The sequence below is a fragment of the Geospiza fortis genome, unplaced genomic scaffold, assembly GCF_000277835.1.
Source record: "Geospiza fortis unplaced genomic scaffold, GeoFor_1.0 scaffold270, whole genome shotgun sequence".
NCBI lineage: Eukaryota > Metazoa > Chordata > Aves > Passeriformes > Thraupidae > Geospiza > Geospiza fortis.
This window is the reverse complement of record NW_005054422.1, coordinates 1,683,615-1,701,415: the sequence shown is the minus strand read 5'-3', so window position 1 is coordinate 1,701,415 and position 17,801 is coordinate 1,683,615. Positions and strand designations below refer to the sequence as shown.

General features: G+C 35.8%; 1 protein-coding gene across 2 annotated transcripts in view; it reads right to left on the bottom strand.

Annotated features, from left to right (window-relative positions):
* The window catches only part of PFKP (phosphofructokinase, platelet), a 42,272-nt gene that overhangs the window by 6,456 nt on the left and 18,015 nt on the right, over nt 1-17,801 (bottom strand). Inside the window, exons 5-16 of one of the 2 annotated variants that reach the window (XM_014309349.1) lie at nt 16,033-16,198; nt 15,342-15,386; nt 15,139-15,247; nt 14,598-14,693; nt 13,777-13,869; nt 13,291-13,416; nt 12,641-12,705; nt 11,880-11,949; nt 9,434-9,580; nt 8,438-8,508; nt 7,899-7,986; nt 6,822-6,974 (exon numbers count right to left, since the gene is read on the bottom strand). In XM_014309349.1, the coding sequence (XP_014164824.1) occupies nt 6,822-6,974; nt 7,899-7,986; nt 8,438-8,508; nt 9,434-9,580; nt 11,880-11,949; nt 12,641-12,705; nt 13,291-13,416; nt 13,777-13,869; nt 14,598-14,693; nt 15,139-15,247; nt 15,342-15,386; nt 16,033-16,198 (1,229 nt within the window). Of the gene's footprint in view, nt 1-1,553; nt 1,707-6,821; nt 6,975-7,898; nt 7,987-8,437; nt 8,509-9,433; nt 9,581-11,879; nt 11,950-12,640; nt 12,706-13,290; nt 13,417-13,776; nt 13,870-14,597; nt 14,694-15,138; nt 15,248-15,341; nt 15,387-16,032; nt 16,199-17,801 lie in introns of both variants that reach the window. The other variant, XM_031061695.1, reaches the window with a different exon arrangement.

Here is a 17,801-nt window from a genome sequence, read left to right as displayed (position 1 = left end):
TTAACCATAAAAGAGATGGAGTGCAAACTTTCTACTACTCTTGCTTTCTCAGAATTACTGTGACAGAAATACCCAAATATGAAATTGGCACAGGTAGACTTAAAGGAATTATTAATTCATACACTATATTACAGGCTGGAAAAGCCAAACCTCAGATGCCTGGTGCAGGTTTCAGACATCATAAACAAGGCATGAGGTTTTTTTTTTTTTAATTCCATTGCTAGTTGAGCTTTCATATGAACTGACCCAGCTTAATGAGAAATCCTAATGTTTGAAACACCAAATCAAGTGTTCTGCTATTAACTAAACATCCTAATGACAATAAAATTCAAATGATGCAACCATTTTTTTCTTTTACAGAAAGCATTACTGATATCTATACAAACTGTAAATTAGTATCAAAAACAATTATGTAAGAGGAAGCAGCACTGTATGCAATCTTTTGTTGCCCCATTGTGTTTTCAGAGTTACCACTTTTGAAGGTGCATCATCACAATTAGCAGACTTAGCTACTTCTATAAATCTATAAATGTCAGGCCAAGGGGGGAAAAAGGAAAGGAGTGGTGAAGCACTACCCATGTCCTGCCTATGAACATTTCATGATGGGCCCACATGACACCTGAGGACATCTCAGCCCAGGGATGCTGCACTGCAGCTCCCAAAGGCCAGGCCACCCTGTTTTCTGCCACAGCTCTTCCAGTTATCTACTGAGCTTTTTCACTCGCTGTGTAGGAACACTGTATAAAGCAGGAAAACAAATCTGCTTTTCCCAACCCCCTGGATCTGTAGTGTTGATTTTACTTCCTTGGCAAATTACTTCATGATTAGTTATATGGCCTGCTAAGGATGGGTTTGATAAAACTCAGAGCTGGTAAGATTTACTCATTTGTTTGCATTACACCTCAGATCAGTTCCCTTCGCTGTGTCTTAAGCAGAGTAAATACAACTCAAAGAGCTCATAAAGCAGTTGTACCCAAGGGAAAAACCATGGTAGACTAAAACTAGAACACTGATTGTTCTGACCCTGCATTGTTTAGCTGAACATCAGTGGCAGACTTAACTGCTTATACTATCCATGCATTTATATGCACTTAATGTATGTTAAGCCTAAGGGAGTTTACAGGATTATTCATGTGTTTAGTGTTAATCATGTACTTAAAATGCTCTACTGCATTGAGCTCAGTCAACAGTTCATCCAACAAATGAGGCATTTATTTATAAAATATGTGCTTTCTTCTTTTACCTAAGTAATCTTTTACCTAAGTTAACATAAAAATGAAATTGAAGAAAGCAAAATATTTGATTCTCAGTAAAAGCAAATACCTTAAGCACTAATGCAGGAGTCTTGAAGAACTAAAGAGAATACCCAAAAATTAAGCATTTAACATATTTTTTCTAAGGTTAATCTTTAATCAGTCTTGGAAAACTGAACTAATAACCATTAAAAACACAAGTAACTGAGTTATTTAAGAAAAGCAGACATTTCAAAGTCTTTAAGTAACCTCATCTTATACATTTTATCATCTTAACTTTTAAAAGATATGCAGTCTTACCTCCACAATAGCATTCAAGGCAGTGTCAGTACCAAGGCTATAGTCTGTGCCTGGCACATTGTTGCTAATAGTAGCAGGCACAACACAGATAGGAACATTAAACTCCTCAAAGCTGGCACGCGCCTCGTAGAGCTGCAGACAACTTTCAAAGGCCTGAAGCAGTGGTACAAGTGTGAGTGAAACATTCCTTGTCTTTGAACTGCTCTGCTAATGACTCCTGGCGTGTGATGGTAAATGTGGCTGTCCATTGGCCCAAGTAAATACAATTGGTGAGATTATTGGGGGGGGGAATATCCTGTACATACCACAACAGTGCACTGGGGTTGCATTGGCACAATGCTCTTTGAAGAAATGCAGAGGATTAGTACAAGTTAGTACAGACTGAAGGTGAAGTGTGCACAGCAGAGAGGTTTGAAGCAGCTGGGCAGGAAAGCATAGCAAAAAGCTAGACTGGAAATCATTCCACAAGAAAGAACTTAAAGAACAGAGTTTGATACATGCTAAGGAGCTTAGAAAGTTAACTAGTAAAACCCTTGCAACTTGAAGAAAATGCTTAAAGAAAGACACTTTAAAAAAAAACTATGTTATCCTACAAAGTCAAGACACGCACCTATTTCCACCAAGAGAAAGGAAAAAAAAGTTCACCCATGCCTTCAAAGTTTCTATCAACATCACACATCTGCCTCTGTGAACACAGACTGGATGTAGGCCTAGAAAAATCCAGGAACATATGCACATGGATGAGTTAATAAAGTTTGCAAGTATAGTTCAAGGATTCTTTGAAAAGCAGTTTTAGGTCCTTGGAATGACTCCAAATTCTACAAAATATATTATCATGTCAAAAGGATTAGGTGCTCCTAGTGGATGTCAAAACAAATGTTGAGATTTTGCAGCTGTTTTAAGTAAACATACATTACATTATTCCAATTATTTCTAATCTAGACTCATCAGCATCTCTTATGAAGTGTGGCAATTTTTCAAACTGCCCATGTTGGCTCTCCACCAGAAAGCCTGATTACGTAGGACACAATGTTTTCATCTCTTTCTCCCAGCAACTGATGTTCACAGAAGTCTCATTTTCTTGATTTCTCAAATCGATTCAGAGAAGCCAATTATTGCAGATCAAAATTAGATACCTACTGAAGCATCTCCAGGCATATCTGCACAGTGACTGGTATAAGGAAAAACATGGAAGAAAATTATGGGTAAATCCCCTACCTGTGAGAGTTCTCCTTCTGAGCTTTTGTCCTAGACAGAGCAGATCCTGTTCAGTGAGAAGACAGGATATTTATGGCTGTAGGTGCAAAAATGCAAACCAACTTTCTAAAAAACCTCTCTCTTCTCACTGTTTTGTAAATGAAATGGCTCAGTGCTTTCAGTTTGAGGTTGAAACACAGTCTAAAAGACGGCACTTTCAGACCCAAAGAGCTCTGAAGAACTACAGCCAGGAGCAACAAATAGGAGGTGTTTATTTGGGATTTGGTTTTTTGAGTAGCTGAGACTTCACTTAGGAAATTCCAGTAATTGCCTGGACCAGTCAGGCTGCTTGGAACTTTTATTTCTATTAAAAGAATAAAGACATACAAAGTAACAGCAGTTTGGTAAAACCACACAGCTTCCTGGAGATCTGCAGAACATGAGTTTCTCTAAAAGGTTTTATATTAAGACTTCTGGAATAACAAGTCAAAGGGAGATGTAGAGCAATAACTAACATAACTGGTTAGTCTGCATTTATGATATGTTAAGATGCAGTTATGATATGTTGTACTTGCATTAAATACTGCCATTTTATTTGATGCAAGTGATTCAGCCAACATATCCAATGACTGTACCTTCACCAAGCTTGAGCATTAGATGATTATATGCAACATCTTTGCATCACTGTGGCAAAACATGAAAATGCTTTTAATATATGGTCACTTAATTATAAAGGGTAAATAAGTAATCAATGGTTTTAGCAACTGCTATGCTAGTATTTTTTTTAAGTACTACAGTAAGGCCATAGAGGGATACTGCACTGTGTTAACAAAATGTTTTAATAATATCATACCCTTTTATTGGATTTGTGTTACTAAAAAGGTTGTTGCCATAACCAACATAACCAAGGATGCTTTATAAAAATTCTGCAGTCAAGCAAAGACTACTGTTTGTTGACTTTAAGATGATCTAAATACAAATGCCCACTGAAGGGAATGGAGCTACTGCCCTTACTCCACATCAGCTGTTACTAGGACCAAAGGAGATGAAAAATTAACAGGTTAGCTAGTGGCCAAGGCTAATTTTCAGCTTCCTAGCTCAGAGTAATGTGGAGCCACACGTGCTACTGGGAGGGTACAGGTGTCAGTTTTCCATGGGAAATGTGTGGAGACTGCCTTAAGGCATCTGACTGTAGTTTTCTTTGTTCCTCAGGGAACGTTTAATTTTTTTTTTTTCCCACAAAACCAAATCATCAATCTGTACCCCCTTTTCCCTTGGTGAAAAGACAGGCAAGATTGTCAAAGAAACACAGTGGAAAGTTTTAGCCTCTCCCTTTTTCAGGTTCCATTATTCTCATCTAGCTGATACCTTTCATTTCATGGCTGTCACATTCCTGAGGTCTGACATCTAAAATAATATCCTATTAATTTCATTGAATTAGCAACATACTTGAAAATAGAGATATTTTTATTATGGTAGCTATTTTAGTGATGCTTCATTTAATAGAAAATTTGAAGTTCATGTTCTTATCCTGCAATCCTACAAGGATAACTTTTTATGCCTATATAGATCAGCCTTAAGCATATTCTCCTCAGGTAGAAACATCCAGCTTTTCCCAGGTACTTTAGGCTGTCATTAGCATTTTTCTAATATTCTGAAAAGTGAAGTGAAAAATACAGTTTATCATAAATTTAAAACACTATTCAGAAGATAAATCAAATTTGAAGCCAAGATTTTAAAACAGAAGTGGAAGAAATGGAACATTTCAGAAGGGTCCCCATGATCTGTTATAGAATCTAAAGCAGTTATTGAGCAATGTTTATGCCTTTGTGAGGAGCACACTCTTTACTAATCTCTCATTCAGAAGTTATGTATCTGTTAAGTCTGTTTTTTCTTTTGCTTTTTAAATGCAGAATTTTAACACATTTTATCAGCCAATGTTTCAGCATATTACTTACAACTGACAAGTTAAAACAACTGCCAAGTGTCTAATGATGCCAAAGAGCATCAATCCCTGATTACCAGCACAATTGTACTTACCTGACTAGAGGGAGGCAAGAGCACACAAGTAAGAACCATATCACAGAAAAACTGAGTGTGATGACACTTTGGTGTTCAGGCAGCACTGAAAAACTGAGCACTTTTGGTGCTCTGACAGCATTGTAAACTATGATGCATTTATTGACCTAACAGTGGTAACAGGAAAAAAACCTGTCTATAAACCTGATAAAATGGATATTCATGTCCACCTCCTACTTTTGTTTATGACAGTCTGGTCTGGGCTTATCTGGTCACATTTAACAGGGGCACAGTTGCTACTGCACCTGATCTGAGCATGGCACAAGAATGAAAGAATGCATTTTCCACTGGGAGTTTTTGTGAATCATGTTCAAACAGAGTAAAAAACTGAAAAGATGTCTTCCAAATGCAAAAGTCTGAAAAGTCTGCTCCCTCCAAAAAAAAAAAAAAAGAAAAAAAAGAAAAAAAACCAAACCAAACCAAAAAAACCCACCAAATTTAATTTTCCACTCAACTGAACATAAATCTTGCAAAGCCATTACTTTTCATATTTAATCCAGAGAAAAATCTAGGCAAAATTAAATGCAAAACAACCAGAAGAAAGCCATTAGCAAAAAAAAATAAAAGCTTTTGAAAAGTTTTCAACTCTCACATTGAAAATACAAACACTTTATCTAATGAATGCAAATGACACCTAGAAACCCAAATAGAAAAGCAAACCACAACAACACAGACTGACTGACTACTACATATCTCCTTTGCATGAAATTACCTATAAAAAGAAGTCAGTACGGTTAACAAAGTTTATGAAGATAAGAAAAGAGGGAAAGCAGATGTTATGCACAATCATTTTACTCACCTTAGTTCGTGATCAGTCATTTTGGACAGATATTTTTATTTACCAGAACTGGAAACAACATCAACTTTTTTGATATATAACCCAAGTTGTCAATAAACAATTAATTCAGTGAATTTTAATTAGCTTACAGTCTTACTCGAGGCAATACTTCAGGAAACTGATATTTCCTAACTGAAGGGTTTCCTTTGATGAAGTTAAAATTATTTATGTTAGAATGGTGGTGGGAAAAAAAGATATGGTAGTGCATTCAAAGTTGGTGGCACCTGAAGAATCCTTGACATTAAAAAGCTATTATGATTAAAATTTTCAAATATATTTAAGTGATAAAAGAACTGTCATTTAATTTTCAAAAGCAACTTGAAACTCTTTTTGTCCAACTGACTAAGCTTTCTGTTCAACTGAAATTAGTATTAGAGAACTGAGAATGGCTGGGGTTGGAAGGGACCTCGTGAGATCATGTGGTCCAAACCCCTGCCAAGGCAGGAACACCTGAGCCAGTGACACAGGAACAATCCAGGAGGGTTTGGATTATCTCCACAGGAGACTGCACTACCTCCCTGGGCAGCTTTCTCCACTGCTCTAGCACACTCAAAGTAGAGAAGCTTTTTCCTCATAAGAGATTAAACATTCAATTTTTTACTTTATGTTGTATTACTGGATTTGATTTTTTTAAAATTTACTTAACATATCTCAACTCTTTTTATTAAATCTGCTATTAGGAGAATAAATGTAATGCCTATTACTGAGAAATATGGATTTTACATATTCTCTTAGAGGAGGAAAGATGTTAAATAACTAAGAATCTCCCTCTCAACAGAGCAACTTTCCTCAGTGTTTGCTGCAGCTGGGTATACTACAACTCTATATATTATGAACAGGGGTTTTTTTCCCCTCCACAGTGTAAATGATCATCCAAGTCTCAGCTTTAGGTTTCTTTCTTTCTTATACAACATCTTATCTAGCACTTCAAAAATTTAGGGATCATTGTGGTTTTAGCAGAAACTAAATGGAAGCATTTGGGATCCTAGACTTTCTCTTTTCTACAGTGGTGCCATGACTGTGGTTATATCAAGTAATTATAATTTCCCAGATCACATTTCTGAAGTTCTGGTCTACAAAAATATCCAGTAGTAGCCAACTGATTAAGTTTAAACAACTGCTTTGTTAGTATATGCACACCAGAGCAGACTTACATCAGTTATAGTGTTCAGAGCAGTATCTGCACCAATGCTGAAATCTGAACCCGGTACATTGTTGGATACAGTTGCAGGAACCATAACCATTGGAACACAGAATTCATCATATTTCTCCCGAGCTGCTGACAATTCCAGAAGTCCAAGGTAAGCCTGTTGGGCACAGGCATCAGGTGAAAAATTAGGATGAATAAAGGAAGGGCAGAGTTTGGAGTGACAAAATGAGAAGGGCCACAGGGGGAGCCATTTCTACCACAGCACACTTCAGCAAGTCAGAGCACTAAGGAACCACTAAAATCTAACACAGACAAAAAAGAAAGCATTAGAAACAGGCATATATTTGAAAACAATAAACAGAGCATATGGTCTCTTGAAAATGAACAATTTAGGCACAGAAAGTTGGTTTTTAACAAAACAAACTAGTTCCCCAATCTTCAGGTACTGTTACTCCTGATTTAAAAATCTTGATATTCCTGAATTAGGGTCATAGCTAGCAGCTTGGACAAAAAAGGAAGACACATTCTTTATCAAAAAGCAATGAGCACATTATTCTCTGCAAGGAGTGGGCAAAATACTTTCCTGAATCAAAATTTCCAAAATTAATTGTTTTTTTAGAAAAAAGCAAACAGAAGATACAAGAAAAAAATACCTCTCTAGATCCATTACAGATTTTGGCATGCACTATGTGAGAGGAGTGGCTTAAATAAGGAACCATAGTGCAATTTCTACTAAGAGTCAAGAACTTCTGCAAGGATGTTCTAAGTGTTGACACAGTATAGACTGAAACTTGCACAACAGAAGTCGTTAATTTATTTTAATACAAAAAACTATCACACTACCTCATCTCATTTATCCATTTAGCACATCTGTTAGCAGTTCCAGTCACTGTATTAAATGCCAATTTCCAGAGAACCACTGATTGACAACACTGATGATTCTAAACACTATCTATGTTGTGTATCAAATACACATAGAACCAAATGCATCTTACATGAAGATTGGGTAAAAGTCAAACCAAACTATTAATTTTGTTAGGAATTCTAGTCTACTTAGACATAATTAGATATTTCAGTGTACCTCAAATCCACCAATAACCATAAGGGCGTTAATGTTGTTAGTGCGCATCTGGTCAGCAATCTTCTCCAAATATTTTGCAGGAAGAGTACTAAAAATCATTAAACCAAAAGAAAAATAAAAACAGTTTACAGACTCTGAAGCACTAAGAATTCATTACTAAGCTGAAACCATAAAGTCAGCAAGCAACACAATGGTTTTTGTTTTACATATTTATCCATGCAAGTAGCTCCTCCAGACAAACAATAAGGACTCATGTCAAGTGCAAAGAAACTGCAGGTTTGAAATGCTTTAAAGTGTAAGGACCCCAGGAAATTTTTAAGTTGAGGTCCCAACTCCCACTTTTCAGAGCTGGTTCAATACTATAAGGATACCCAAGTTGGAACACAAGGATTTGAACAAAAAACAAACTCAAAAAACCCCAATGTACAAAAACTGAGGACTTAAAAACACTCTGTGGGAAGAAAAGAACATGGAATCATACAGTGGTTATATAAAACACTACAATTAATCATATCAATTGACAAAAATATTGATGTTACCGTTTTGTACCAAGAATTGATCCTCCTTGACCAGTCCAGCCTCCAACATCTCCCCAGGAAATTTCCTTAATCTTTGAATAAAAGTAAAAACAGAGATTTCGTTAAGTGATTATCCAATTCATTCTCTTGAGCTGCAGCAAACAACAGGTACTACTTCATAAAAAGCTGTGGGAAGAAGTTGTGGACACTGACATCACTAAAACTAAATGAGGCCAAGGAAGAAAACAGCAGCAAGAGTTTAACTCTATTTCTCTTGAATTTCTACAATCCCTTTTGGTGACACCCCTGGATACCCTAATTGCTTTGTTGCCTTGCATTAGGCTGCAAGTCCTTCCATTCCATTTGCTCTTTCTTCTTCCAGACCAAGATGAACCTTGTCTCTGTGTTTCATATCTCAATCCTATTTTCAGCTATCCTCTCCTACTGAATGTGAAGCAAAAAAAAATCTAAAATTAGGTTTTTGATGTAAGTTTTGGGATCTGTGCCTCCAGCCAAGCACAGAAATCAGTAATCTTGCATTCAGTTTCTCTTCAGTACACCAACCAATGCATAACATTTAAAAACAGGCAAATAGAAGAATCTAACTTACTTAAGGAAAGAAAAGCTTCCTCCCTCAATAAGCACCATTACAAAGTTTCTTACAGCAAAGGAATACATGTGCAATAGCTCATTGGTTAGAATCAGAGATTATTCTGCTACTCTGAAAAAACTTCAATATGCTCAACATTGACCAAAACTCAAAGGCAGGATTCATCTGAACTCATTTTGTAGCTCTGCAGCACGTGATTAGTAACACTCAGCATAAATTAATTTACAGACTTGAATAGTTGAGAAATAGTTACAATCTAGGTTTTATAGATCTTTATGAAATAAAAGCACTTAGAAAGCCAGTTCCCTCGGCAGTTATGACAGAACACACCTTCCAAGAACATGAACAAAGGTGGTGGTGTGGGATGGGGTACCTAGCACTTGGTAATGCACACACATGACACTGACCTTCCCTCTAGCGAACCCTTCAAAACCATCAATGACAGCAAATATTTTGTGACCTTCAGTCATGCCAACTCTCACTGCAGCCCTCACGGCGGCGTTCATTCCAGCTGCAGGGGCACCCACATTTAAAACTGCCACATTAAAATTACTCTGCAAGATAAAAAATTATAATTAGTAAGGACTTTGATTTCTACACCATAGTTAATTTGTACATCATATGCAGTTGCTAAATACTGGAATGCAGGAAACAAAATTTCAAAGACCCTAAACATGTTGAAAATTTGAAGTTAATTGCAAGGTGCAGACACATTTCCCCACTTGCAGAATATCAAAGAGACGAACAATTTAAAAAAAAAAAAAGAATGTTTGTTCTTAAATAAGACTTTATCATAATTCCATTTGGTTTACAAGTTAAATTATTCAGGTTTTTATATTCTAGCCCAGGTTCAAGAAACTTAAAATAGAATCACAGAATAGCTTGGGTTGGAAGGATCATAAAGATCATCTCATCCAACCCCCTGACATGGCCAGGGACACGATTCACTAGACCAGGCTGCTCAGAGCTCCCCTCAACCTGGCCATTGTTATTCAACCAGCTTCATGTTACCAAAGCAGGAAGGTTTTTTTTGCAAACACACCAACAATAGCAAAAGAAAAAACAAGTAGGAACTGACTCTAGCACCACAGCATTTATGTGTGTATCATCAATACAATGCAGAGAGGAACAGACAAGTTTTAAAATTAAGCTATTGGCCAGGTTTTTCAAGCAGCTGACAATACATTAGTGAACACAAGCACTCAGCATCTTTCCCAACAGCACACATTTCAGATTATGGAAGTTTTTAGAACATTTTTGAATAACAACTATAACAATTTGGTCCTGAGGAAGAGGTAGAAAGTATTTAGTTTTATTCTGGAAGATGAGAACAAAAAAAAAACCAACAAAAAAATAGAATAGTTGTTAAGTAACTGTCATGGAATCTCATCTGATCAAAAACCAAAACAAGCAAACAAAAACAAACAAAAAAAAACCCCAAACCAACAACAGCCCCCCCCCAAAACCACAATAAAAGAGACACAAACCAGAGTATACGTAGAGGGCTTTTTTGGGTGGTTTTTTTTTGTTTTGGTACAGTTGAAGGATTGTATAAAAATGCAATGCAATCACAAACAGCAAAATATAATGTGTGCAGAAGCACTGCTGAAGCAGAGCGTTCAGCTGGCTCTCCTGATCTGATCAGCTTAGCTCTTTCCTCAATTCCTGTGACATGCACATTTCATCTACTTTTTAATTCCTATTCAACCTCTTTTACTGAATGCACACGGATTTTGTTAGTATGGTCAAATCTGAGTAGTTAGTAATTATACGTGGCCTACATTTCCTTCTAACACCATTTATCACAGAAGGTATGACAGAAGTATTTTTAAAAAATTACAAAAGCCCAGTACTAAGAGTCCTTGATTTGCATTGCTGTATTAAAAAAAAAAAAAAAACAAAAAAACCAACCACCACCCAAACACCTGATCTGCAAAAGAAAATGTTAAATATCCACCTAAAAAATCCTGAATTCCCTGATCTCTTTAAGGTCAGTCTTAGCAGTCTTAGGTCCTGAGTGTATTACCAATGCAATTTTGCTCCTTAGTAATATTGAGAAGCTACCACCAGTAATCATTACTCAAATATTTATTTGGGAGAAAGTATAACAGCAACAACATTATGCAAATAAGTTAACAAATGGTCACAAACCACAATTAAAAGAGGAATTAACAAGATGAGATGACATAGTCACCAACTATGATCAAACAGAATTATTCAGTAAACTTCTAATAAACCAAAAATAAATCCCTTCTAAGATTTGTTTGCAACAAAATTTAGTGTCTGATTCCTAAATAAATCCAAATTTCCTCTTATACAAATCTTAGGAACTACAAAGAAACTAAATGTCCGTTCATTTAATTTAAACTGTATTATGCAGAGTGACTTACTTCACATAAAGGTGGTGGATCTATCCTCAGTATTGCTTCCCATGAATTCCTGTATTTGCCCTTACCCATGAGTAGTTTTACCCTTCAAAAGGAAAGCTTAGAATTCTTTTAATATAGAAGCCTCCTTTATCTAAAGATTTTCAGTCTTAATCATGATCTTAAATATCATCCCTCCTTCTCTCCATGGTTAGAAACAGAGGGCAAAACAGTAACTATTACGACCAGACATTTTAACAATTGGGACCAGCTGCACATCCAAAACAGAAGGAAACTGTCTACAGCAATTTTCTAGTTACAATTGTATTTCACTTTAAAAATGTTACCTATTATTAGAATAAACTAGTGTGCTTCAAGCATCTTCATAATATTTAATTTGTAACCTATGCTATAATAGAGGTCTGAAGGGAGTTATTAATGGATTCCAAAAGCAGACATGCATTGCACATTCAACAAATCCCCTTACCTTTGGAAGCTCAGCATCTGGCTTTTTGTGCGACAGTAATTTGTACGTGTTAAGGTTGTTTTCAAAGCTCCTAAACAAAGGAGCAAATAAGATAAGCAAATAAAATAGTAACATTTTAAACTCATAGTTATTTTAAAGGAACATTTGAATTTTTCAGAAACATTAAAAAACTGGTATGAAATATTAACACCATTGTTATTGCAAATGCAAAATACAGCAAAAACTAGAAATGAGAGAACAATGAAAAATATTCCATTCTTTAAGATAAAAGTCGTAAAATATAAAACAACTATGCAGCTAACAAACTAGTTTTCTAGACTGAGGAGAAAGCATTTTATTATCAGATGACTTGAAACAGAAATCACTCTCCTGACAGGACTGAAGAATACCTCCTCCAACCTTACTGCTGGAAAACTACCAACTATTTACAAACAAGCTCACAGGACTGGCCTCAAATTCATGAATAAACAAACTTATGGTAGCTACCAGTCAGGTCATACAGCACAGCAGCTTTTTGCTTTGTGACCAGTTACCCTAGGAACAGCTTCCAGTCTGACACAGCAGAGAAACAGAATACAGTTTGTTTTGGTGCAAGTAAGAATTCCAATTATTCTATTTAGACAATTCTTCTGTCTCCTCTCATTCTCAAACCCAAAAAACCATACAGTTAGTAAAATATTTAAAATAAAATGTCACGTGCCAGCATAACAGCAAAGCAACTATTCTACAGCAAATAAACTGATATAAGCTATCGGCCATACCTTCCACGAAGCCTCACAGCCTCAAGAAATCTTCCCTCATCCATGGCTTTCTGGACTTCTTGAGTCTTGAAAAAACAAGTTGATTACTCAGTATGTTTAAAAAATACAGGAGTTCAAATATTTAATATATTCCATGTGTTAATATATTTCCAGAGTGAAAAAAGAAATACTGACAATTCCTCAATTTATGAGCAACCTCCTCTCATAGCATAAATTACAGGGTGGAGGAAAAGAAGAAAGTAGAAATAAATACCTAAAGCTTTAATGAGACAAAGAAATCAATGTATCTATTATGTATTTTCTTCTTTCAGTTTAAACTGTGCAGTTTTAGTGAAGAAACCTGACTTGTATACAACATGTAAATGGATGCAAGCATCTGAAGAATTTGTTGTAACAATAAAAACAGAAGATCTGAGATGAAATTTCAGAAAAAATTAAGAAGCTATGAATTTCTTATTCCTTGACAGTTTGCAAATGAATAGTGAATAGTAACACATAGAGAACATATATGAACTTCATTATTCATTCCCAAATTTGGGAAAGTGCTGTACACATTCCATCAATGTCCTAATGAGAACAGGCAATTATTGTACATAGTAGACTGTTGTAGTAAATAAATAACATAAACTGGCTTTTTGCCAGAGCCTCACCATCTGCACACACTCCATCAGAGGCAGACGGACAGCCTGATTTCCAGACAGGGACACGACACAGGCAGGGGTATCTGGAGTAGCTTCTAAAAGGGCAAGCACGGCTTCCACACCCATACGACTCGCCTGCAAGGAGAGAATGTTGGAGTGTTCAAGCAAGCACTGAAATGCGCCTCCGACCACAGAAATGATCCTGATTTCTCTGTAAGTCAAGCTGACACAAACCACCCCTTGGTAAGGTGAAAAACTTGTGGGCTGTTTATATCCATAAGTATGGACGATTAAGCTTTGCATTTCGAGCCTAAGCATAGATTCCTTCACACAAAGTGCTTCACCACTCTGAATTTGAGCAATTCAGACAGTTAGTGTGAAATAACAGTTGGATTTGTGAACTTAATCAGGTAGAGAACCATCCCACCTCCAAATAAATAATAAAATGCAGTTGTCCTATGTGGTGCCATGAGCAGTTATTTTGGGAATACTCACAAGAATTCTGTCAAAAGCTGAAGGGGTTCCACCTCTTTGCACGTGGCCCAGGATGGTTACCCGGGTGTCAAAACCAAGCCGCTGAACCACAAGCTGCAAAGAATTTAAAAATACAGTGGGTTTAATATTATCATTATTTATATGGATGTTAGCATTTTGTACACTTAACACCACTTAGTGCTAAATGTTACTTCATATAACTGCAATTCTGAATGAAGTCAAAGGTTTCTCTAAAACTGACAGCTATGGAAAACAGAACTTCACAGTCACAGGACAGATGAACCCCAGGTAAAGCCAGTGTATCATAGCTCCTTTCCACCAATGACTATTTCCCAATTTATTTCTTAATGAGCCCTTAAAAAAAAAGGCAGAAAAATGCAGCTTAAAAGTTTTTTTAATCTTAAACACCCATGAAATTTTTATCAAAGCAACCATTTGGACAAGAGTTTGTCCAAAAAAACACAGTATTAGTTCACTGTGAGACAGACCAATATTAAAAATTTTACACAACATACAAAGTAAAATAGGCCTATAAATATAGGTTTGAGCTAATTTCAAACTATCAATTAAGGCACACATGAAGCAGATGCTTTTGCACTGCTGTGTTGCATTACAAGGAGAAAAGGTTCCAATTAATTGCCACTGAAAATACTGCCCTTTTATTTGACTATGGAATTTTAGATGATAAAGCACAAGGATAAAATACAATTGTGTGACAAGCTACCTAATGGGAACAGATTTACTCTACAAAAATGTTATTGTTAACAATAGGCCCCATCTTATGAACAGAAATCTTGTATCATAGGGAAGTTGACACTTACATCCTTAACCTTCTCTGATGTTATAGGTTTGTTGTGGCAATCAATAGCTCCTTCAGCTACAATAATAATATTCAACCTTTTCTTTCGTGCACGGTTCTGTAATAAAAATAAAAGCACATTCCTGTAGTTAAAAAAAACAAGAGTAATTTACAACATAATTTTATAATCATTTGCTCTACATTAAGCTGCTAGGATTTGAGGAAACATTCCTTGTATTTGATCACTCATACATGATGTGTTCTCATGCCTTTTATTACATACACATCTTTTCACTGATGAAGTAAAATGTCTAGCATCAAGTTGCTGAGGAAATGTACACATATGGCTTATATAGATATAATTTTATGCAATTCCCAGGGCAGGTCATATGATTCCTCAAAACAATCACAGAGTGCAATAAAAGCAATGTTCAAGATCACAGAGAACTTTATGTGACACCAAAACCAGACTTGCTTAAAGTCCTGATCACACTTTTTAATCACTGCTTTCAAATAAACATCCACAAAGAAATCAGAGAATCTCAAACACATTAACAAATTACCTCTGAAAGCTTAACACACATTGAATCTTCCCAGCCTTCTTCTGGTGGGTATTCAGGAATAAACACCCAATCTGCACCACAGGCTAAGGCACTAACCAGAGCTAGATAGCTAAAATATAGAACAAATGATTAGATTTTTATGGTTCAGATTTCTTTCACAATTGTACCTGTACAATTCACAAAATGCTGAAGACAATACATACCCACAGTGTCTCCCCATAACCTCCAGAACAAATGTCCTCTGATGGCTGTCAAAATAAGAAAACATATTAACTGAACCTAGTAACACGAAACAGCTTGTGTTTACTATGATTACTGAACTCAGAATCCCTTAGCAAAACAGAAAAACATTAGGAAAACAAAATCATTGTCATATTAAATAATATATTTAAAATTAAGTATCTCCCAATGCATAATTCATTTTCACAACTTTCTTGCAAAACATACTATGAGAGAAGATATGAACCTTTACTGGAAATGTAAATGATGCAGAGCCATAGTTAAGAACTGTAATGGTAGGCTGTATTCAAACAAAATAAATTAGTTGCTTCACTCTTACTGAAATAAAGGCTATATAACACAGATGCTATTTTTGTATTATTCATGGTGTGTCTGGATCTTCTCTAACAGGTTATGTCTGAAAAAGACTAAAAACATTGAAACCAAGTCTGCCCCTAAGGCTGATGCAGCCTCTACGATTGCATACTTGAAGTGCTGCCATGACAGGAATGATGAAAAAGCAGTTACTAAGAAAAAAAGAAACCAAGACATCTGAAACATGCAGCTAAAAGAAATTTTATTTCCCCACCTATCTAACCTCTATTTAAAATGAACTTAAACAACAGCATAACATGTGTATATTTGTTATCAGTCTCTATAACATGCTTAATTTACCTCTGAGCAGTGGTCATGATGGCATCCACAACTTCAATTATTCTGTGCAGAGCTGAGTCAGTACCTATGGTCATATCAGTGCCACAGAAGTCATTGTCTATGGATCCAACCATTCCCACAATGTTAAGGTAAGCATATTTCTTAACAGCCTCTGCATCAATCTTTCCTGTAAAGAAGTATTCAGAGAAAGAACTGTAAGACTACTAAAAAAAAACATTAGATGTATTGCTTGGGTGCTCTACTTTTATAAACTAAACATATCCAAACATTAAATTATGTTTAGATATTTTAGGCAACAAGGTTAGTCAAAACTACAAACAAAAGCCAGTCAAACATCCAAACAAAAGAATCCTGCATGGAACTCCTTACAGTAAGGAAGGAAATAAGAGCTTTTCAGTCCATCTCAAAGTGTCAAATAATTTTCAAGTTTTGTAACCAACCTTAAAACTGATGGTTTCAAATTAAAACAGTAGTATTCAAACTGTAGTCTCAGTGTAAAACGCGCAATGAAGAAGCAAAAGGATGCAAACTGGATGTGATTATGTGCATATGTAAACAGTTAGAAACCAGCATCCAACTTTTGAAGACTTGTCTTTTGCAACACTGAAAGGCTCTGATTTCATGATTAATAAGCAAACAGAACAGAAAAGCTCCTATTCTATGTCTTAGCAATGTCTCCCAAGACAGCAATGAAAATGCTGCATCATCCAAGAGCTCTAAAGGATCTCAAGGATGAAACACCTTAGCTGCTTAAGCACTTAAAACTACCTTAGTATCTGTGGGATGGGATGGTAGTAAATATAATGCCAAATTTTTAATATGAGATTAAAGAACTACGTATCAGTTTGTTTAATGTCTACATTACAGAAAAACAGCAGAAACCATAATGAAAAAATATAACTAATGTCCATGAAGATATATATAACACTGTGAAGAAGAATCAAAATGTTTTCTATGAATGTATACCATGCATTACAAACCTCTTCTAGAGTTCCAAATGTGACTTAACATCTGGTTGACATATTCTACTCAGATTTCTAAAAAGCCATTGACAAAGTCTTTTGCCAAAGGATTTTGAGGAAACTAAGCAGTCACTGTACAAGGCAGAAGGCTTTTCATAGAGTAAATAATGTGAAACAGAAGGTAAAAAATACAAGGCAGAGGGCAGTGGTAAACACAAATTCTTCTATCTTAGGAAGGTAACCAATGGAGCTCTACAAGGATCTGCGCTGTTCACTCAGCAATAACCTGGAAAAGGGAATGAGCAGCAAAGTGCCAAAGTTTACTGATCAAACTGAATTATTTGGGATCTAAACATATGGAGTGTTTGAGAAGAAATGAAGACTAGCAAGACACAGTGAGCACTAAAGTATCAAATGGAATTCATTGCAGATAAATGTAAACTAAGACACATGAAAAAAATGTACCCTAAGATCACAAACAAAATAACGCTATTTCCAGCATAATATAAAAATGCTGTTTTCATTAATAAATCAGCTTCAATGCTCAATAGCAGTAAAAAAAATCAAAATATTAGAAAATATTAAGAAAAGAATAGAGAACAAAACAAAGATCATTATACTACTGTGTAGATCCATGGTTTGCCCTCATCTTGAATACTGGGCGCAGTTGTGGTCCTCCCCACCTCAAAACAGGGTAGAACTGGAAAAGGTTCAGAGAAGGGCAACAAAGATGATCAAAGATATAGAACTTACACATAAGGAACAACTAAGCAAACTAGGATTCTTCCATCTAGAAAAAGAGATGAT